Source organism: Ahaetulla prasina, chromosome 3, assembly GCF_028640845.1.
Source record: "Ahaetulla prasina isolate Xishuangbanna chromosome 3, ASM2864084v1, whole genome shotgun sequence".
NCBI lineage: Eukaryota > Metazoa > Chordata > Lepidosauria > Squamata > Colubridae > Ahaetulla > Ahaetulla prasina.
The window spans coordinates 179,868,608-179,890,718 of NC_080541.1; the positions used below are offsets into that span (position 1 = coordinate 179,868,608).

The window sequence follows — 22,111 nt, forward strand, 5'->3', positions numbered from 1 at the left end:
AGAAATGAGACCAGTAGAAAATATACTATCCTCTGGCCTGCACAATTTCAAAATGTTCAAGGAAGAGGTCTATGATTATGGTTATGTACTTCCTTGGTAATAAGTCATGCTAAATGTAAGTTTTGATACTCAACAAATATCCATACTAGTAGGCTACAAAGCAGTTGTTTCCAAATTGTAGCTTGATGGCAGATGAAATCATTTCATTCCAAGGACAAGGGATGCTCCCACGTGAGATTTTTTACTCTAAAGTCACATTGCATCAACACAGAGCTGTATAAAAGAACTTGATCATGTTATGGTCCATTTATGAACCTCTTGTTTTTCCCATTACTTCTTCTGCTTCTCCCCCTCCATTAAAGAAGGAAAGGCACAATAGTTTCACATTCTTTTCAAAAGGTAATGCTAGGAATAGTTCTCTGGAAAAATCCTCAAACAGGCGGAGTGCCTATGCATATAGTATTGGTGAGATCCTGGAACTACACCTACAGAAATCAGATTTGTACAATTTGCTAAACCAAAATAGGTTTTTTTAACTTTATAACTAACCTAAATTCTTCCAGGGGTGGCTTCTCAACTAACCATTATTACTGACTATGTGAATCTAGTCTCTAATCCTTGGCCTTTTATCACCACCTCGACCAATCATTCTCTTTTTGCCCCCCTATCTTATATCATTGTTATAGGGAAAATAGGAATATGGCACTCTGGGCTTCTGAGTGAATAGCAGTATATAAATCTAATTAATAAACATTCCAGAAATATGGATATATGGATTCTGCAAAAAGATGTCCCTAGACAATTGAATCAAAATACCTATAATTTCAAATGATACCTCTCCAATTCAAGCCTTGGACATCTTCAGCTAGTCTTTTTAAGGAAACACTGCTGAATATTTTACCTAGTTATTTTTTGACGCATCCAATGCACTATTGTAAAATGTAGGACCCTTATTAGTGAGGCCTCAGTGTTGTCCATAATACCCTAGCATCAGGGGTCAGTAGTTTTCTGCTGCTGATGTCTATTTTGTATTAGTATTCTTGGCAGCCAAGCACAGCTGTCAGCAAAGCCATGATGTAATACCATTACAGAAGGCAGAGGGTGGAGGTTTTAGTCAATTTCCTGCCATCTGGAGAGATTTGTGGGACTCATATTTTCACTGATGTATTAAGCTTATGAAAACACCTTTTTTCTCCCTGCTTCCTGCTGATTTTTGACATTTTCTCAACAAATTTGAGTGCTGCAAATGGGTTCCCAGGACTGCAAAAGAGAACAAGAGAGCATGCATGGTCAACAAGCAGGGTGGTTTATTTCTGGTTACCTACCAGTATATAAGGGTTATATAATGTTCAGTGGCTTCATCCCAAAGCTTTTATTTGGCTTCCATGTCCTTTCTCAAGGTAAAGTATACATCTTGTACTTGGATGAATGCTGGAGAAGTAAAAAATCTCCACCTTTTTAGTGAGTTTTAAGAAAAATACTTTTGCTATAAAAATGTCTAATTTTGATTTTAGTCCCCCACCCCCCAGCTCCATCTACATTGCCCATGAGTACTTCCCAACACATCCATAATTCCACCTCTGACCTCTCCCACCTCATTGCTATTAATTTAAAAAAAAACCCTACACCCTGCATTAAAGGTCTACACAAATGTCTGAAGCCTTCAACTAGAATTTTTAGACAGTAGAGCATAGGAGTGATTACTAGGCAGTAGTGGAATTCAATTTTTTTTTACTACCAGTTCTGTGGGCGTGGATTGGTGGGCATGGCAGGGGAAGGATACTGCAAAATCTCCATTCCCACCCCACTCCAGGGAAAGGATACTGCAAAATCCCTATTCCTTTCCCACTCCTGGAGGAAGGACATTGCAAAATCTCCATTCCCACCCCATTCCAGGGGAAGGATACTGCAAAATCCCCATTCCTTTCCCACTCCTAGGGGAAGGATAGTGCAAAATCTCCATTCCCACCCCACTCGGGCCAGCCAGAGGTGGTATTTGCTGGTTCTCCAAACTACTCAAAATTTCCACTACTGGTTCTTCAGAACCTGTCAGAATCTGCTGAATTTCACCCGTTACCAGGGTCCACTTTGCTGTATACTTCAACACCAGCCCCTTTCCCTTTTAAAACAGGAGATATTTTAAAGATGGAGTTAACAATTTTACCACTTATAAGAAAATAAGAGGAGTGTTTGGTGCATGGGATTTTTGGAAGGTAAGTAATGAGATTCAGGAAGGGGCTTATCTGATCGAAAACAAGAGCTTCCCCACTGCATACTCAGTTTGGTGTCTTTTGACAGGCACAAGTGACCAGATTTATGCAGCCGAAATATATGGAAACATGCAAAATTTGGTCAGTAATATTTTGGGATGACAACTATTTATTTTAATATTGCTTTTCTCATTGGGATGTTACCTTTCAGACTTTTATTTTGGAGGTACCTTCTGCACAGGTCGTCTTTATTAGCAACTGCCTTGATTAGCAACTTGATTTAAGCCATTGTTTAACTACCATTTAATAAATCACAATGGTGTCTTCATATAGCATGAATTGAAACCACACAAACCATATTTTTGTTTTGAACTGATGAAACACAGCATTGCCCTTTAACCACAATAAATTGGCTGCTTCAGTCCTGGGGCATAACTCATTAATACTTTGAAACGTATTGGTCTTTTCCCCATCTATAAATGATGCTGGGTATTTTCAGAATCTTCCTGATAAGCGGAGCCCTTGAATATTGAATCTCCAAACAGAGTGAATTGGTAACAGCGTGATACGAGGCGAGAGCAGATAGCGTAGGACTGGTACCTAAATACTAAAAATCATGAGCTGGTCCAAGTTTCATGCTTTAGTATCGCTACCGCTTCTGGTCAATTATAGGTAAAAATCACCGCACGTTTTTAATTCAATATCCGTTTGCCCCTAATAACTCTTAATGTTTAGCTGTTAAATTATTTATTTACTAAAATAATGGAGTACTGTGTCATAACACAAAGAGACACGAGGATGGGAAAAACGCTACGATCGACTCCCGGAGAAACAGAACGACCACATTGTATCCCCCCTGTAATCTCTTAGTCGGTTCTGAAATCTGAAGGGCGGGATTGATAGTCTCCCCGTAGACCATGGCAACCGTTAGCCAATCCCGACTTGGTACGAACCTTCCCGGGGCCAATTGCACGAAGGCATTGTAAGCTCCCGCTTCGGAGCTCTATTGGCTAGTAAGCACGGGAGGCGTACGCCGTCGGGATTGACGCATGCGCGGTGTGGAGTGGTGGCTGAAACCGGGTGCTGGTGCTGACAGGGCCATAGCCGTCTCCGGACGAAAAGTAGTCGAGGCTCGAACGCGAAAGCCCCGCGTCCGGCGCGCGCATCCTTTCTTTCCTGGTGCTGCTGCGGCTGCTGTTGCCAGCATGTTCCTCACTCGCTCCGAGTACGACAGGTAAGTGCAGCCTGGACGAGCGGAAGCGCGGCCTGCTTTGGCCGGGGCTGAGTCACTGCAGGGGCCTGGCTTGGCGACCGACTCGTCCAAAGGTTTTCGGAAGGAATGGAAGCGGCCTCCCTCCTCCAGCTTCTTTCTTCGGAAAGGAAGCGCTTCGGCCGGATCTCGTGCCTCAGTGCCTGGGAATGGACAGCAGTTTTGGCTGCGCGGGGAAGTGGGGGGGGGGAACCGAAGTTTCCCGGCACTGGGTGTCCCGCAGAAGCTTTTCGCTGGCGGAAAAAGCAGCTTTACGTAAATCGAACTGCAAAATTTAAGCACTCTGGCGGTAAAGAGATTTTATGCGTATTTGAAACAATACTTCAAAAAAAAAGTTTACACTTATTCTGAATACTTAATTTCAGTTTGTTCTTTGTAGGGTGCTTTTTAAAAAAAAAAAAGATTTTAGATTTGTCTTAACTATGCCTGCTCATTATTGGGTAAAAGAAAATAGAAGGGATTCTGACATTTTCAAGTTTATTAATCAGAAATCAGGCTATCCCGATCCCTTTGAATACTTTTGCTAGAGGTAATTCATCAAAAGTGTTTTTTTTCCGTAGCAGACTGGGCCTAATTTGTGTTGTGAAATTAGTGTATTTTGGAGTAGTGTGTACTCGAGGCCAGTAACATTTCCTTAGTCATAATGATGATCCTCAAACTTTTGCTTTCGGTTATGCTTATCAGTGATTGGACGAGGTCACTGAAATCAAGTACTGTAATACTCCATTGCTGAATAAAGCACATAGTAGAAAAATCTACTATGCACAGATATATTGTTATAATGTTACTTGTACAAACCAATACATGGATAAACTTTGCCAAGTATTTTTGGCAATATGTTGTGATATTTATCAAGAAGAAAAAGTTTAATTTGGTGGTGACTTTCATAAATCATTTCATACATTTAGGGTTTTTTTCTCACATTTTGCAATACCATAAACTCTCAATCTCTTACTGTCACTGTTTTGTTTCAAGGGATTTATTGAATTAACAAACTTGTTAAAATTGAGATATCTTCACATTCTTGAGAAAATGAGAAATTTCTGAGAAGTTTGGCGTTTAAAAGTACACCGTTAAATAGAACGCTGTCTATTTGGGGAAAAAGATTTTTCTCTATATTGGTATAATTTTTTTTGCTAGAAAATTTAAGATATTTAAGATATGAAGATTGAATATTTGCTATGATAAGATTGTATCTTTAATGAATTTGTCCAGTTTCTTTCTAAAACACCCTTGTTGGTTATTTGCAACAAGTCAATTTTAGCTAGAAAAATACTTTGTCTTTCTGAATTATTTGAAATTAAACTTTATTGCATATGTCTGATTGAAAATCTAAATTCTAGTAAATATTCAAAGTGACTCTTGATTATTTCCTTTGCAGAGGCGTGAACACTTTTTCACCAGAAGGAAGATTATTCCAAGTGGAATATGCTATTGAAGCTATCAAGGTACATTTGAAACTATTGTGCAAAAAGTACCTTGAGCTACTTCATAGAACTGGATGGACTGGAATGGGGAAATCTCAGTGAACGGAGAGTACAGTTTGAGAATAGTGTTTGAGCAATCCTATCCAATTCTTCTGCACTTTCTTTGAAGTAATGCTGAGATAGCTTTTGCACAGTCACAATAATTGGTTGAGACTGGCAGTGTGTTGCATGTTATATTCTTTCACTTACCCAGTTGCATCCAATGGAATTTCTGTAAAATGTAAACAACTGTATGTAAATAACTGGGATAATGTGATGGTCTTGTTGAAAACTGCTCAGGAATCAGTTGTGTAACATTTTGTACACAATATTTTGAATTCAGCTTTATGAGAATAAGCTATGAAAGCGAAAATCTATTTTCCAATTTGATTATGTACCATGATTTTAGTAAGCAATTTAATATGCAGCAACTGCAAAATCGTTATATTGCATTGAGAACCACTACTCTTGTAGTAATTACAGCGCGGCCTAGGATTAGTGTGATATAGGTTCATGTTGTTACTAAACCATGGAGGTTCACTGTGTGACTTTGGGCCAAACAGTGCAGCCTGCCTTATGGTTGTAAGGGGAAATATTAAGAGGGATTGCTTTATACATAACCCAAGCTTCATAATTCAAAAGAAACTTTTTTAAAGATGGGATATCAGTAACTATAGCTTTGAAATTCCTGCAAGGGTTCCTGAGCCCAGAGGAAATGTTATATTTTCAGTGTATTTCATATTACTTTTCTTTGCATGCTTCTTGTTCTGTCATAGCACCCCCAAAGTCACATGATAAAAATTGGGTACTTGATAACTGGCATGTATTTAGAACAGTTGCAGCATCCTGGGGTCATGTGATAATCATTTGTGATCTTCCCAGTTGGCTTCTGACAAGCAGAGATGGGGAAGCCAGATTTGCTTAATGAATATATGATTCGCTTAACTGTGGGAAAAAAGTCATAAAATCAGGCGAGGCTCACTTAACAACAGCTTTACCTAGCAATGGAAATTCTGGTCCCAGTTGTGGTTGTAAGTCAACTACAATCACAATGGACTACCAGTGGTTATTATTTTTGGCATGGTGACAGCGCTATTATTTTGCACTGAATAAAATTAAATTCAACTTTTCTTATTCTGAATGATTAGTAGACTTAATCTCTAAGCATTCCATTACACTTTCCCGAAAGCTTCTCCTAACGGGCCAAATGTAGCAGATTGGAGAGTGAGGATCTTTTAAACTCCTTGAAAAATTCCTGTGGATTAGCAGGAAAGTTACCATGTCCTGATCTACTTTTATTGCCAAAAACCTTGGGTTGGAGTAGAATCTGGTCATGCACAATGTTCTGAGTTGGCTAGTCTGTTACTATTGTAGGCCCCTATATATCTAAAAAAAAAAAAAGAGGAAAGAAAGCAAATATTATGCTGTTTTTATGCATCAGTATACTAAGCATTGACTCATCAGTGCCTACAAGTTTCATTGATAAAGATATGTAGGTAGTTCCTTGTTAGAGCTGCATGTCTCTCTGAAAAATTGATGGCAAACTTGCTTGACATATAGACTATCATACCTGGAATTATGATTATCTTATCTGTTGTTTCAGAGTCATAATTATCTAAACTAATGCATGCTATTCATTAATATTTTAAAATAGTTTGTATCTGTGCTATAGGGCCTTTCTCAGAGCCAAGCCAGATCCTTATTGTTTTGAAGATAATTGAATTTAACATTAAAATATAACAGTTGCAAATATCTTCAAGCAAATTACACTGCTATGTGAAGATGCATGATATATTTTGTACAAAATGATCTTGGGTATTTTTCTTGAACGGGGTGGAGCTGACCTAATCATATAAGAGCTTGACAGGACTTATTATACATATTAAATAAAGAATTGATATACCACGGAATGGGACAATTCAGTGTGGCTAGTTTGGTGCAGCCAGTTCATCACTGTCAAGTTGCCTCTGCCAGCTCACTGCCACCAAGTCGCCACAGAACAACTCCACATGGTCAGATCGCTGTGGGGACAACTTGCTGCAGATGGCTGGAGGGAGAACTGGGTGGTTGGGCAAGTGAGCAGGTATGCAGAGTGGCAACAGCGGCCGAGGGCATCCCATTTTCACACACCCCACCACTGTTGGCAGTGCTGCTGCCAAGCTCCAGACTGAAGAGGCCCAAGACAGACATTGGAAGCAGTGGTCTGGGGAGGCAATGGTGGGTGGGGCATCCCATTTTCACATCCCCTGCCATCTTTGCAGCAAACTTCTGGAGCTTGGCATGGCAGCGATGGGGTGTGTGAAAATGGGATGTACCCAGATGCTACCCACCCAGCACACCACCAAACTGCCTGAACTCCGCCACCTTTGCTGAACAGGCTGAACTCTGAAAAGCCCAGAGCTCAGCATGGTGGCAGCAGTGTGTGTGAAAATTGGATGTGGCAGTTGTTGACACTGCTCTGCCCTCTCTCCACTTGCTTGCCTGCCACCCGGCTGTCTCTCCAGTGGGAAGCCACCGCTCTACCCACCTGTCTGCCCACTCACCTGGCTCTTCCTCCTGTCACCATAGCAAATTGTCCCTGTGGCAAGTTGCTATGTGAAGTCATCTTGTGGTGACTTGGCGGCAGTGAGTTGGCAGAAGTGACTTGGTGAGCTGGCTGCAATGAGTTGTTCTAGACCCACCAGATCAATTGGTGTAGTTAGTGCAGTTTGTCAAATGTTACATATTGACTTAAGATGAGAGAGAGACTAATAACAGTGAATGAATGGTAAAAAGTTGTTCTCCCTCATCCTCAGTCCATGATAAGGTTAATCAATGATGGTGCAATTATTAGGACACCTGCAGTTTAAGGACAAAACATTGACCATTGATTTAAATGTTTCCTTTCCAAAGCTGCCCTTTCTCCTTATTTCGCAGTGGCTCAGTGGCTAAGACGCTGAGCTTGTCGATCAGAAGGTCAGCAGTTCAGTAGTTCGAATCCCTAGTGCCACGTAACAGGGTGAGCTCCTGTTACTTGTCCCAGCTTCTGCCAACCTAGCAGTTCGAAAGCATGTAAAAATGCAAGTAGAAAAATAGGGACCACTTTGGTGGGAAGGTAACAGCGCTCCCTGCGCCTTCAGCATTCAGTCATGCTGGCCACATGACCACGGAGATGTCTTCAGATAGCACTGGCTCTTCAGCTTAGAAACAGAGATGAGCACCACCCCTAGAGCCGGAAAAGGAGTAGCATGCATGTGCGGGGGAGGGGTACCTTTACCTTTCATGTTGGGGGAGTTGAGAGGGTTTACCATTATTTGCCACGACATATCTGTTATTGCACAATATATCCTTATAGAAACAGGTTTAAGAATTTCTATGAAGGTCTAGAATCAAAAATACAGCAAGTTCAGACATGACATATCTGTTTAAATAAAAATATGCTCTAAATTTTCCCTTTTATGTTTGTATTCTGGGTTTTGGTTCACCCAGCATACATCCTGTTGTTTAATACTCTTCCGAAATTCTGCATCTGCCTATCATAGACTCTGTGTGCTGAGTATTTCTTAGATTGTATAAAGTAAATTAGAGTTCTTAAAAAAGGTTATGGTAAAGGTTCCCCCGCACATCCGTGCTAGTTGTTTCCGGCTCTAGGGGCAATGCTCATCTCCGTTTCTAAGCTGAGAAGCCAGCGCTGTCCGAAGATATCTCCTTGGTCATGTGGCTGGCATGACTAAACGCCAAAGGCGCACGGATTGCTGTTACCTTCCCAATGAAGTGGTTCCTATTTTTCTACTTGCATTTTTTACGTGCTTTCGAACTGCTAGGTTGGTAGAAGTTGGGACAAGTAACAGGAGCTCACTCTGTTACGCAGCGCTAGGGATTCAACCACTGAACTGCCGACCTTCTGATTGACAAGCTCAGCATCTTAGCCACTGAGCCACCACATCCCCTTTAAAATTAAAAATGGTTAAAAATGGTTATTTATTATTTTTGTTAGCTTGGTTCCACAGCAATTGGAATCCAGACATCAGAAGGAGTTTGCCTGGCTGTGGAGAAGAGGATTACTTCCCCACTTATGGAGCCAAGCAGTATTGAGAAAATTGTAGAAATTGATTCTCATATAGGTAAGAATGAAAGCTAATACTTAAGAAAATTCTGCAGTGTAATTGCAATATGATTAAAATCCTTTCTTCGGTGGTCTTCTAATTCCTATAATATGTAGACTTCCTTTGGTGTGAAATTAATATTTACTAGTAATAATCATTGGGTTTCTGTGTTCAAAATCAGCATAATATAGAATCAGATGTAGAAATCAGAAGCTACTATATGACCTCTCTAATAAAAGTTTGTCTCCAAATATAGAAATTGGAGAGCTGGGAATTGCAATGTGCGCTCTTGATCCCCAGCCAATTCCTCTGTTGGAAGCTCATTGATTGACCTCTAATGTTAGCCTGTCCTCTGTACAAGAGGCCATTTTTTTAATATAATCACATACACACCTCTGGTGAGAACTGGAGCTAGAGTTCATTTATATCTACCTTTCTCTGTGTTTAACATTAATGTTAACTATTTTAATATAGCTGTAAACAATGGTATTGTCTAACAAAGTTACTTAACAAATAAATAAATATAACTGACAAACATTGTAAGGTATCAGTACCTTATGTCACTTGATCTGCTTTTTTTCATATGCAAGTGCATGAACTTTGTTTATGATACATTTGACTTTGAACTTACAATTTTTAAGAGTATCAATATGCACATGGATGGATGATTAAAAACACATTGTTTATTTGAATGTTCATAAATCAATCTTTGGTGTCGCGCAGGAATCAGTGGCTGGTACTTCTTTTTTTTTTTTTTTGCATTTATATCCCGCCCTTCTCCGAAGACTCAGGGCCGCTTACACTATGTTAGCAATAGCAATAGTTTTTAATTTGTATCTCCCTTTTTTCAGGTTGTGCAATGAGTGGCTTGATAGCCGATGCAAAGACATTAATTGACAAAGCAAGAGTTGAGACACAGGTAAAAATCAAATACTGGTCTTTGTGCATCTTGCTTTTTTTCTCCCACTTCTTTTTTTTTTTTAGAAAATTAGTTATTCACTCAGACTTAAAACACACATGGCAGCAGAACTGCAGAAAATTACAAATTAAATTTTATGTGAAAAGAATGTGCAAAATTCAAGATGGATATGAAAAGGTGAAAATAAGATTCCATTACTGGATTTTTATGTCACTAATTATTTACAATTACATGAATATTAAAAAAAACTGATGTCAGAATATGCTCTACTATTATGGCTTTAGGATTGCTCTCTTTGAACTGAGCTTGACAACATTTTAATAGTCTTATTTCTCTTTTTAAATTCTCTATCCAGTAAAGAAAAAGAGCATGTAAAACTTAAGAGAATAGATACATTTTAGAGCACAAGTAAAACTGTTTTCCAAATAATCAATCTTTAACTTCATAATTGTCAGGATTCTGCTTGCTATGGATATGTTATTAAATTGAAAATGTGTTTCAGTGAATTATTTCCATAATCTTTGCAAGTTAACATTCTTGGATCAAGGAGCTGCTTCAAATCACGTTTAACAGCACATAAATCATTTTTCTGTGAGTGGTTTCTGCACAGATGGCAAAATATTTAAGCTACTCAACTATGGAATATTGATTCTGTGATTATGAGATTAGCTTCTTTTCATGTAAATAAACTACAGTTTGCATAGGAACTGCTCATGGTAGAATGCTTCCCATGTGGTTGGAAGCCTTTAAAAGAAGTTTAACTAAGTTTGAATAGAAAATATGGACAGTGTTATTCATAGCACATATCTATTCTAAAAGGAATAACAAATTAGGCATGAATCATTAAAATCTTGCCTCTTATTGTGCGTTCTTCGTACAAGATTGCAGTTGGTTTGCATGGTAGGTAATCTTTTGTGCATTTCTTCTTATGGTTGTAATTTTGGCTTAAGTTTATTTGGATGCAGATTGTATATGTATTGAAGAAGAAATATATATTTTATGAAAAGAGATATAGATGTTTTTTTTTATCATCTCAGAATCACTGGTTTACATACAATGAAATCATGACTGTGGAGAGTGTGACACAAGCTGTATCCAACTTAGCGTTACAGTTTGGAGAAGAAGATGCTGATCCAGGCGCAATGGTATGTATGTCAATTATTTGTTAAATGTTGTACAATTGTACTCTTCAGTTACTAGGTCATTACATGCCTGATCTTCTATGATTTAATTCTAGTCAAGGCCATTTGGTGTGGCATTACTCTTTGGAGGTGTCGATGAAAAAGGACCTCAACTGTAAGTTGGGTTTTATTTCTTCACTCTAATTATTTGTTTAAATCCAGGCTACTTATCACTGCTGAGTTACAAGATAGAATACCATAGAGTTCTACATAATCAACCTGACAATGAGAACAACCAATGAAATAGCTTGCCTTCAGAAGTTGTAGGTGTTTCATTACTGGAAGCTTTCAAGAAGAGACTGGACAGCCATCTGTCACAAATGGCCTAGGGCATTTGTTTGAGCAGGGGGTTGCACTAGATGACCTACAAGGTCCTTCCAACTCTATTATTCTATTACGTGATGGCAAACCTGTGGCACCTATGGCATGTGGAGGCATATCGGTGGGCTCACCGATCTTAGCTCCGGCGCATGCCAGCTGATTTTCAGGCCTTCTGGGCCCACCGGAAGCAGGAAACAGGCTTTTCTGGAGGGCCTGGTGGGGGGTGGGGAAGGCTGTTTTTACCCTCCCTGTGCTCCTAGAAAGGCTCTGGAGCCTGGGGAAAGTGAAAAACAGGCCTTCCGGTCTCACCGGAAGTCGGCAAATGAGTTGTTTCTGGCCTCGGGGGGTGGGGTGGGGAAGGCCATTTTGCCCGCCCCAGGCTCCTAGAAAGGCTCTGGAGCCTCTGGAAGGTGAAAAACAGGCCTTCCAGGCCCACCGTGCCATTGTGTTCCAAAAGTGGGGGGAGCACGGGGGGGGTGTATCGCGCGTGCATAGAGTTATGGGTGTTGGCATGCCCACACACACACCCCCAACACTCCCTCCACTCTTGGCATGTGATGGCAAAAAGGTTAGCCGTCACGGTTCTGTTCTATTCTAAACTAGAAATCAATGAGAATGTCAGTAGATGAAGACTGGATTGGGTGTATGAATTGTATGAATTAACATACAATCTTTTAAGAGCTGTCAAACTCTCTTACGCTAGTATCTGTCTCCATTATTAAAGATACTGGCCAAAAGGTAAAGCTGTTTTGAGATGTATACATTTTCATAGTGAAAGCTATAAATAATTATAATCCAAAGATTTTTCAGTATTTGCAAGGACACATAGGTGTAAAAATATAATAAATTTGATTTTGATATGAGAGCACAAACACCATTAAGGTTGAAAAACAAGAAATTCAATGATTTTTCTAATAGATACATATTTAAAAGTAGTTTGAATGGCACTTTGTACAGTATATGACTTCTGTATATGTATAAAACCTCTGATGCAAAATCAATGAAAATAAAGAATAAGTTTCCTTTATTGTTGTTCTGTGTTTTCAGAAGAACTTCCAGACTCAAAGGAATCTAGCAATATCTGTACTTCTGAGGCATTCCTTAGGTGGTGTTTAAGGCAGTCTAGTCCTTGTAACTAGAAGCACTTCAAAGTTTCAAGTACATTTTAAAGGAGAAAGTCTCCTCAGTTAAGAGTGCAAAGCCAAGCCAGACGAATCCTATTCACCATGCAATATTTTTTGACTCTAAGCTATGTAGTAAAACTTTGGCTATCCCTACTAGTCTCCCAAATTTGTTGGATGTAAGTGTTTGATTATGATACGCACATGTGTACCTATACAATCTGTTCCTAGTCAAATATAACTCACAGAATAAAACTGCAGACTTGATAAGTGATCTGCATGGCACTTGATGGTTTGTTCGTTTTCATATCTTTTATTTATGCATGTAGATTTCATATGGATCCTTCTGGGACTTTTGTACAGTGTGATGCAAGAGCAATTGGATCAGCTTCAGAAGGTGCACAAAGCTCACTGCAGGAGGTTTATCATAAGGTGAAAGCCCATTTTATTTGGCTTTACTCTTTATTGCAGCTCCTTGATGAAAGCAGAGGGGTGAAGAAAATAAGTGTGACTTTTATTGTAGCAGTTTCCACAAAATCCTGTTGTTTGGTTCTCTTTTAAAATAGCTGTAACTTTAATAACATGTTCTAGAATCACCTGGGTTATCTTTGTTTCTCATCAATGTATTTTGAGCAATTTAAAAAGTGTCATTACCTATGGCATTTTGAATATTTTTTCAACATATTTATAGGCTCCAGGTGGTTTTGGATCTGAGAAGTTCACAGGAGTAGAACCTTCTATAAAATATCATGAAAAGAAATTTTGAGATATTTTAAATTAAATCTCCTTTCTTGACCAACAAATCAAATTAGTAATTTATTCTCATGCCTAAACAAGAGCTTGTATTGTCTTTAAATAAATATAACATGTTAATTGTGATATTTCAATGACTGAAACTTGCAATTCTCAGCCCTAAAAATATTTTCACAATGGTGAACTGCATCCAACTGTAGAAACAGATTTCTATTAATACTTTTCCATCAAAGAATTGAGATTTACTGTATGTAAATCAGTTTAGACTAGCATGTGAAGTAAGAACACTGTCCAGTCAGTTTTAGACATGTCATTATATATATAATGGCTTACTTAAACATTTGTTTAATTTAAGAACATTATGTAATTAATGTGATAACTACAACCACTTGGTGTCTATCATATGAGCCTTAAGTTTCATGATTTCTCTTTACAGTCAATGACACTGAAAGAGGCAATTAAATCGTCCCTTATAATTCTAAAACAAGTTATGGAAGAAAAGCTGAATGCAACTAACATTGAGGTATGTTAATCCATTTATTAAAGGTTTTCCATCAATGTCCATATAATGTGCACAGATATTGAAGTAGCTTAGATTTACTATGGATTGTATTATTATGTATTTGGGGTAGAATTGTAGGAGTTAAGTTGCACATTTGGCTCTGCTACTTCAATGTTTCTGAGATTAGAGTGTTGAGATCTTTGTGATGAAATAGTGACCCATATACTTCTTAACATCTGCATGGCAATGGGAAAGGTTCTTTACCGCCATAGTAGCAAAAAATAATGTGATGTGAATAAATCAAGTACTTAAAATCTTAAAAACTAACACTAGTGACTCAACTTCCATCTAATTCAATGTTCCTCTAACTAGACAATTAGATAGGAATGTGGACAGCTACCTAACTTAAAAACAGAAAACCTTCTGTACTCCAACGGCTGGAATTGACAAATGTATTGCTTTGATATCAGAAATGCCATATAATTGTTTTTTATTTATTCAAAAAGTTTTTATTAGTCAAAAAAAAGGTTTATACAAATACATATCAGGTATGGTAAATTTTCATTTTTCTTATCTAAAATAAGAATTTTACTCAAATTTTTTAACACATACAACAGCCATATGGCAAGCAGGTAACACGAAGTAGCTAAGTTTACAAATTTTAAATACGTAATAAAGAAGGGTCAAGAATAAACAGAATATCGTACTAAAGAGAATAAGGAAAACCAACACAATCCCAAATATCTTTATCACTTCCTAGTTTTAGATCTCAGAACTCTGGGTCCAGCCTGCCCCACCCCCAGGGCCGCAACAGCGCCACCCGCTTCCGCCCCATGATCTATAACCTCCCCTTCTTCAATTCCTGGGTCATCTGATTCCAGGAGGGCTTTGTGTTCCTCCACATAGGCCGTAGCCTCCGCAGTTGTACTGATTTTTTTCGTAATGCCCTCCCGGAAAATCATCAATCCCTCTGGCATCAGCCATCTGAAGCCCACTCCCTTCTGGTACAATTTGCTTGACAAAAATAATATTTCTTTCTTTTTCACGTACCTGTCTGGGAATCTGCCTCAGAATGGCTATCTCCCTGCCCCTGTAAATCAGTGCCCCACTCCTATGTTTTCTAAAATTTCATCTCGTCTCTCTTCTCACAAATTTGACATGAACCTCTCTGGGAACTGCATGCGTGCGTGCATATTGCGAATTAACTCTATAAACTCGATCCACATCCCAATTCATGAAATCAACACCTCTCCCAAGAAATTCTCCCAACAATTTAGTCACAACATCTCTCAAGTCTTCTTGGTCCACTTCTTCCAAATTTTGAAACCTAAGGAAATAAGACATTTTATCCATCTGTAGTCCAAGCACAGCATTGCCTGTCGTCTCCTCTCTTTTCTGCACTGCGCGCATCTCACCCTCCAAACCTTCCACTTTCTGCTTGTTTTCTGCTGAAACTTGTTGAGTATCCTTTAAATCCTTTTGGATAGACACAATTTCTGCTCTTATTTCATCCAATTTCTTGTCCATATTAGATAACTTTTCCAAAATTCTCCATCTCTCCAGCAGTTGGTCTCTGACCTTTGCCATTAAGGAAAAAAAAAAATACAAAATCCTCAGGCAGGCACAGTATCCTTGTAATTTCCTCCGGATCCACCAGGGGCACTCACAGGAGCAACGAGTCCAGAGTACAGTTAGTCAACCAGGAAGTCAAGGAAGTGATGTCATCAAAATTCTCATAGTGAAGGCGGAAGCTGGGCGCCACCACTGTTCCCCAGAAGGAGGGGCCTCAAACCTTCCCTCCTAAATTTCTCCATCACCTCTTCTCTCCAGAGCTCCACAAAACCGGTAATCTTCTTATTTTAAGTTCTCCTCTCTCCAGAATAACTCGTGCTCCTTCCAACCGCAGGGGAGAAAAAACCCCCCCCCACTCCGGAGCACTCCACTCACGTTTACCGATATTCCCTTCCCTTCTCCTCCTCAATTCTTCTCCGTTCCCTGTTCACCACCAGGCTGCTGCAGTTATAAATCCAATGCCCCGGTGTCACCGGGCACAACGGCCCAGGCGACGACCAAAATAATGGCCGCGGCCTGTGGCCTCCAAACCCCGCCAAGCCTAGGACGCGCCAGCATCGGTCCCCACAGTCCTGTATGTCGGCTGGGAGACCCCTGGCGAGCCGTCCGTGCGGCAGGTGTCCTTTTCGGAACACCTGGCCCCTGAGGGCCTCGGCGGCGGCCGGATTCGGGCGCTGGAGGCAGGAGAAGCCTTCCAGACGTCCGTTGCCGCTGGACACCGGAAGTCGTCTCCCTGAAATGCCATATAATTGTTTTTGATGAATTAAGATTGAGGTTATCCAAACATGGCCAGGGTGAGAAACTCAGGAACTAGAACATATTGAAGGCTTGGAACAAGGCTGTGGCAGAATCTAGTGACTTTATGTGAACTTTAAAAAAAGCATATCAGATCTTATTCAAACTTGGATAGTAGATCAGTAGGATAGGCCAGGGCTGATGGTTAAATTGAGAAGTCAAAGAATCTTTCCAAAGGATATATTGGAAAACCACTTCAATAAAGCTGCCAAGTAGCTTTATTGCAATGGTTTTTTAGGAAATTGAATGCATGCAATGTTGAATGCAACCACTGAGGGTAGCCTTAAGACCAACAGAAATTGTTAAGTGAATTGCATAAAGGTGTCAGGAAATCACTAAAGCAGAGGGAGTTAGAACTAAAATGCTGTGCTTACACTGTACAGCATAAACTTAACATAGTGGCCCATCTCCAAAACAGAAGTGTGTGTTTTGATATAACACAATGGATGAAATATTTGGGCTATAGGGGATTCTTACTGGTGGATTCTTGATAGGCACTCAAATCTTCTCAGAACTATACCTTCTGCCATGATAATCTTGAAACATTAGATTACCAATGCATTCCCATAACCTGCCACCCAGTGCCTGTCTTCCATTTCTTACTTTCCTTCAGTCAGTAATGCTGACATTGCTGCATGGTATTTTTGCAAAAGATAAATGAAAACACACACACTGCACTAACACCCCGACATACACACTCTCCAATCTTCCCAGCATATTTTCTTTCCTCCCTCTTTTGCCTTTTCTCAGTCAGTGCACTATTATAGTGTTTGGGCCTGTTCTGTACCAGGATAGTCTCAGCAGTAAAGAACAATCTCCCAGTGCAATTTATTTCACTTGCCTGGTGCTTCCCAATCTTCCCAGTGCCTTCCCTCCCTTGTCTTATCTCAGCTGCTGATGAAGGAGACCCTTTGGCTCCCACTCTTACTCACCACTCAATTCTGCCCAGAGGAATTGTATTTTGGTTACTTTCCACAACAAACTTATTCCATATATGGACCATATATCTGAAACATGCATATTTTGGTTTAGGCACAGACTATCACAAATCAGCTTATTTGGGGCAGCAAGAGCTTGTGCAGCGAATATACTGCACAGCCGTACTTTTCCTCTGTGTTTTATGGAGCGAAGAGGAATTTGTGTGTACCAGACTCAGGTTTTGTTGGAGCAGTGTGGATAAAAATACTTGTTCACCCTAATGAAGCTAAACTTAAGCAAAAGTAGTAGAGCTTTTGTAATTTCTTCTTTTCTCCGAAGAACTAGAGGATGTTAGAAATGACTTTGTTTTTAGAAATGTATTAGGGTGGAAAGATCTACAAGCCAAAATTGTTCAGACAGTCGAATAGTAGTATCTGTTTCATGTGCAGTAATCAATCTTCTGTATGTCAAGGGCTGCTACTTTCTAATGTGAATAAGTATTTATAACTTGCCTTTGCTGTCCTTGCAGCTTGCAACAGTGCAACCTGGGAAGAAGTTCCACATGTACACAAAAGAAGAACTTGAAGAAGTCATCAAAGATATTTGATGAGAGGAGGAACTCTCCCAACTGCCTCATTCCCTAACCACAGCAAACTGAATCTTCAGTTGTTTTCCAGTGCCCGTAACTTTATTTCAGCAGCACGTATGCCTGCTCTTAAAGGCGCAAAGATTTTTTTACAGTTTCTGTACATAAAGATCTTCAACAAGAGGAAACTAGAATAAATCATTTTGTTATTCTTATGTCACTAATTCTTTAATAAAGTTCGGTGGGAGGTATGCTTAAAATTAGTAGTGTTAGGGTCGATGCATCTTCAAATGTTTTCTTCCTCTTACATCAAATTTGGCTTTCTCAGGGATGCAAACAAAAGGATGGGAATACAGGTGGTCCTCGACTTACAACAGTTCACTTTGTGACCATTCAAAGTTACAACGGTACTGAAAAAAGTGGCTTATGACCATTTTTCAGAGTTACAGCCTTTGTAGTATCCCCATGATCATGTGATCAAAATCCAGAAGCTTAGCAATTGGTTCATACTTATGAGACCATTGCTGTGTCTCAAGGTCACGTGATCCCCTTTTGCGACCTGACAAAGTCAGTGGGAAAGCCAGATTCACTTAACAACTGGGTTACTAACTTATTAGCTGCACTGATTCACTTAACAACTGTGGCAAGAAAGGTTGTAAAATAAGACAAAACTCAATGTCTCACTTAACAATAGAAATTTTGGGCTCAGTTGTGGTCATACGTTGAGGACTACCTGTAATTGTACCTCTCTCCCACACACAAATATATTTTCAGCAGTTTATTATTTGATACAGGTAGTCCTCGACTTACAACAGTTCATTTAGTGACCATTCAAAGTTACAATGTTACAACAGCACTGAAAAAAAGTGACGTAACGACTGTTTTTCACACTTATGACCATTGCAGCACCCTATGGTCAGGTGATCAAAATTCAGACGCTTGGCCATTGACTCATATTTATGATGGTTGCAATGTCATGTAATCACCTTTTGTAACCTGACAAGCAAAGTCAGTGGGGAAGAGCCAGATTCATTTAATAACTGTTACTAATTTAACAATTGGAGTGACTCACTTAACAACTGTGACAAGAAAGGTTGTAAAATGGGGCAAAACTCACTTAACAAAATGTCTCACTTGGCAATAGAAATTTTGGGCTCAATTGTGATACGTCGAGAACTAACTGTATCTGATATTTTAATAGGATAAATGAACATCTTAAAGCTCCTACTAGTTACAGGCTTTATTGCACTTTGATCCTAGTCACAGAGACCACATTGCTGGTTGGGGAAGGCTGTCATTGGGATTAAAGCAGCAGTTGAGTAGATCAATAAATCATTATAAAGGAGAAAAAGTGGGACAATATTTCAGGTCTTTATAGTCTCCTTTTCAAACTGAAAGGTTCCGTCCTAAAATTCAGTACAGCTTAAACCACTGTACATACAGTTATAATTACTGTATATTACTTCCCTTATGTTGTCTAACTGCTGGTATCTGATGTCTTTCTAATATTACCAGTAGGCTAAACTTTCTTCCTTTTCTGGATGGCATGATAGTAACCAAACTCCCAGACATGTGGCCTTCAAAAGTCATTCCTGGAGCTCCCATTTTTAGCCGTTTAAATTACCTAGCTCCCTCATGTGGAACATGAGATAAATTGGGCAGTATATTTAAGCAAATGAATCAGTTCTGATTATCTCCTTTATATGTAATGATTTGTAAATCAGTTATTTACAACAAAGGTAAAACTCCAAAATAAAACCTAGAGGAAAAAATATGTAAAAAAGAAAAAAAGATTGAATTTTTAAATAATTTTTCTATATATATACATATTTGTTACAAGGCTGAGGTAGATGTGTGGTATGTGGTGTGATATTTTTGAGGGCTTTGGGTATGTTAAAGATAATGTGTAGACATTAGATGGGGTTTTGAAGTGATTGGCTTCCAGAAGTGACTTGGGGTGAAGTTCAGGCTAGCAGAAAAAATGGAGAGGAGTAAGTGGCATGAGCAGCAGGGGAAGAAAACTCCATTTGCATTTCTCCAGGCAATGGACAAAAGGTATAGTATAGGCCAGTGATAGGGAACCTTTTTGGCACCGAGTGGAACGCACGAATGGGAACCTTTTTGGCACCGAATGGAACGCACGCTCATCTGGGCTGCAACCTGGAAGAGGACCTGCCCAGGTGCATGCGTTCACCTGAAAATGAACTTTCAGTTTCTGGCACGCGCATGTGCACTGGCCAGCTACTGTTCCGGGTTTCAAGCATGCATGCACACGCAACAGTCAGTTGGCAAGCACGCATGCTCATGCAGGAAAGTGGAAGACCAGCTCTTCCAGTTTCTGGCACTGCTGCATGCAAAAAGGCCAGCTGATCATTGCACACGTATGCACATCAGAAAACCAGAAGAGGAATGGGCAATGCCGTGCATGCCAGGCAACATGGCTCCGCATGCCACTTTGGGCACATATGCCATAGGTTCGCCATCACGGGTATAGGCAGTGGATTTGCACTGTGTTTCCAATCAGGCTGTACTTAAACTGTGAAGACAGCAGGTGGCAAGCAAAGAATCTGGCAGCATTGCAGATCAGTTGTGTTTGACTCAGCTGCTTGGCTGGGTGAGATGGAATCAAGGAGGTCACACCCATTACAAAAGTAGTGGCTATAGAGGAACAACTCTGTTCTCATCCTGGGATGGACTGGAGACCAGTCAGTTCCGCATAAAGAGGTGGCAGTGGCTATGGTATCCAGGCAGCGGGAGCCCTTGATGTAATAAAGGACCTGGATATCCAATAGGTGACAACAATGAGAGTGGGAATAAATTGGTAGTCTTACAAGAGTCCTGTGGCTGCATCCTGACTATGTGTCGCATTGGCCATTTTGATAACCCCCTGCTTTTTTCCCTTCAAATTGGATTGAAATTAGCCCTGTAGATCAGAGCAGATTTCAAATGATTTACTGGGAGGGGGGGGTTTACATTGTGGATGTTGGCACTATGAGAGGAGAGATCTGGATTGGTTGGGGGTTGGGGGGGAGAGTCTGTTTTGGAGACCATAGGCAAGGTGAGGTTGGATTTGGTCACCAGCCTCAAGTGAGAGACACAGAAAGGAGAACATTGACTGCCAGTCCTGCCAGTATATACTTTCTTCCTCCTGGTTGAAAATTGGGGGGAGGGGGAGTAAGATTAGAGAGTGGATAGGAGGAGTGATCAGTGAATGGTGAACATCAAATGTGTTGTCCGGGATTTAGTCATTGAACGTTAAATAAAAGTGTCAGTATCTGGGCAAGGTTTATTTGCACTTAGGCTGTATGTATTGATGGATGAGTCCCTTTGGCTTTGAATGGAAGGTCAAAGCTGGGGTGTATGCGTGGAGGGGAATAGAACAGAGTACTGACATTTTTGAACTTTTGTGTTGGAAAAGACTCTTGAGAATACAATGAACAGCTAAGAAAAATGGATCATTGAACAAAAATCTCCAAATTTTTACTTGAGGAACAAATGATCAGATTTAAAGTATCCTACTTCATATACATTGTGCAAAGATTTAGTTCTTTTGAGAAGGCCTTGGAAAGGATGGGAGAAATAGAAGAAGAAGAGGTTGACGGGCCAAGTAGATGAATTCAATTACAATGGCAATGCAGTGGTGAAATGTTACTGGTTCACTCCGGTTCAAGAGAACCGGTAGTGGAAAAAAGCTACCGGTTCGGGCGAACCAGTAGTTAGCTACCGATTTAGTTGAACCAATAGTTTAAAAAAAGCTACCAGTTCCTCCAAACCAGTATTTCCGACGATCAGCTGTCCAGCGGGGTTTAGCTTTGCTAGAAAGCAGGAAATCCTATATTCTAGCGAAATCGCACGGCACAGCTGATCATTGCACACGTATGCACATCAGAAAACCAGAAGAGGAATGGGCAATGCCGTGCATGCCAGGCAACATGGCTCCGCATGCCACTTTGGGCACATGTGCCATAGGTTCGCCATCACGGGTATAGGCAGTGGATTTGCACTGTGTTTCCAATCAGGCTGTACTTAAACTGTGAAGACAGCAGGTGGCAAGCAAAGAATTTGGCAGCATTGCAGATCAGTTGTGTTTGACTCAGCTGCTTGGCAGGGCGAGATGGAATCAAGGAGGTCACACCCATTACAAAAGTAGTGGCTATAGAGGAACAGCTCTGTTCTCATCCTGGGATGGACTGGAGACCAGTCAGTTCCGCATAAAGAGGTGGCAGTGGCTATGGTATCCAGGCAGCGGGAGCCCTTGATGTAATAAAGGACCTGGATATCCAATAGGTGACAACAATGAGAGTGGGAATAAATTGGTAGTCTTACAAGAGTCCTGTGGCTGCATCCTGACTATGTGTCGCATTGGCCATTTTGATAACCCCCTGCTTTTTTCCCTTCAAATTGGATTGAAA

General features: G+C 40.1%; 1 protein-coding gene across 1 annotated transcript; it reads left to right on the top strand.

Moving 5' to 3' along the window:
* The first annotated feature begins 3,250 nt into the window (after nt 1–3,250).
* PSMA5 (proteasome 20S subunit alpha 5) lies at nt 3,251–17,914 on the top strand. Its single transcript, XM_058174838.1, has 9 exons — nt 3,251–3,444; nt 4,862–4,928; nt 8,923–9,049; nt 9,883–9,950; nt 10,988–11,095; nt 11,188–11,246; nt 12,903–13,005; nt 13,763–13,849; nt 17,643–17,914. Exons 1-9 carry the CDS (start codon nt 3,260–3,262, stop codon nt 17,718–17,720), a joined length of 882 nt encoding a protein of 293 aa, XP_058030821.1. The 5' UTR covers nt 3,251–3,259; the 3' UTR covers nt 17,721–17,914.
* Nucleotides 17,915–22,111: the final 4,197 nt, after the last annotated feature.

What these genes read in the sequence shown, in the direction of transcription:
- PSMA5 (XM_058174838.1), top strand. Translation starts at nt 3,260, where the DNA reads ATGCGCGGTGTGGAGTGGTGGCTGAAACCGGGTGCTGGTGCTGACAGG. An exon ending in AGAAATTGATTCTCATATAG is followed by an intron (nt 9,050 to 9,882) that starts GTAAGAATGAAA and finishes CCCTTTTTTCAG; the next exon opens with GTTGTGCAATGAGTGGCTTG. An exon ending in AAGCAAGAGTTGAGACACAG is followed by an intron (nt 9,951 to 10,987) that starts GTAAAAATCAAA and finishes TTATCATCTCAG; the next exon opens with AATCACTGGTTTACATACAA.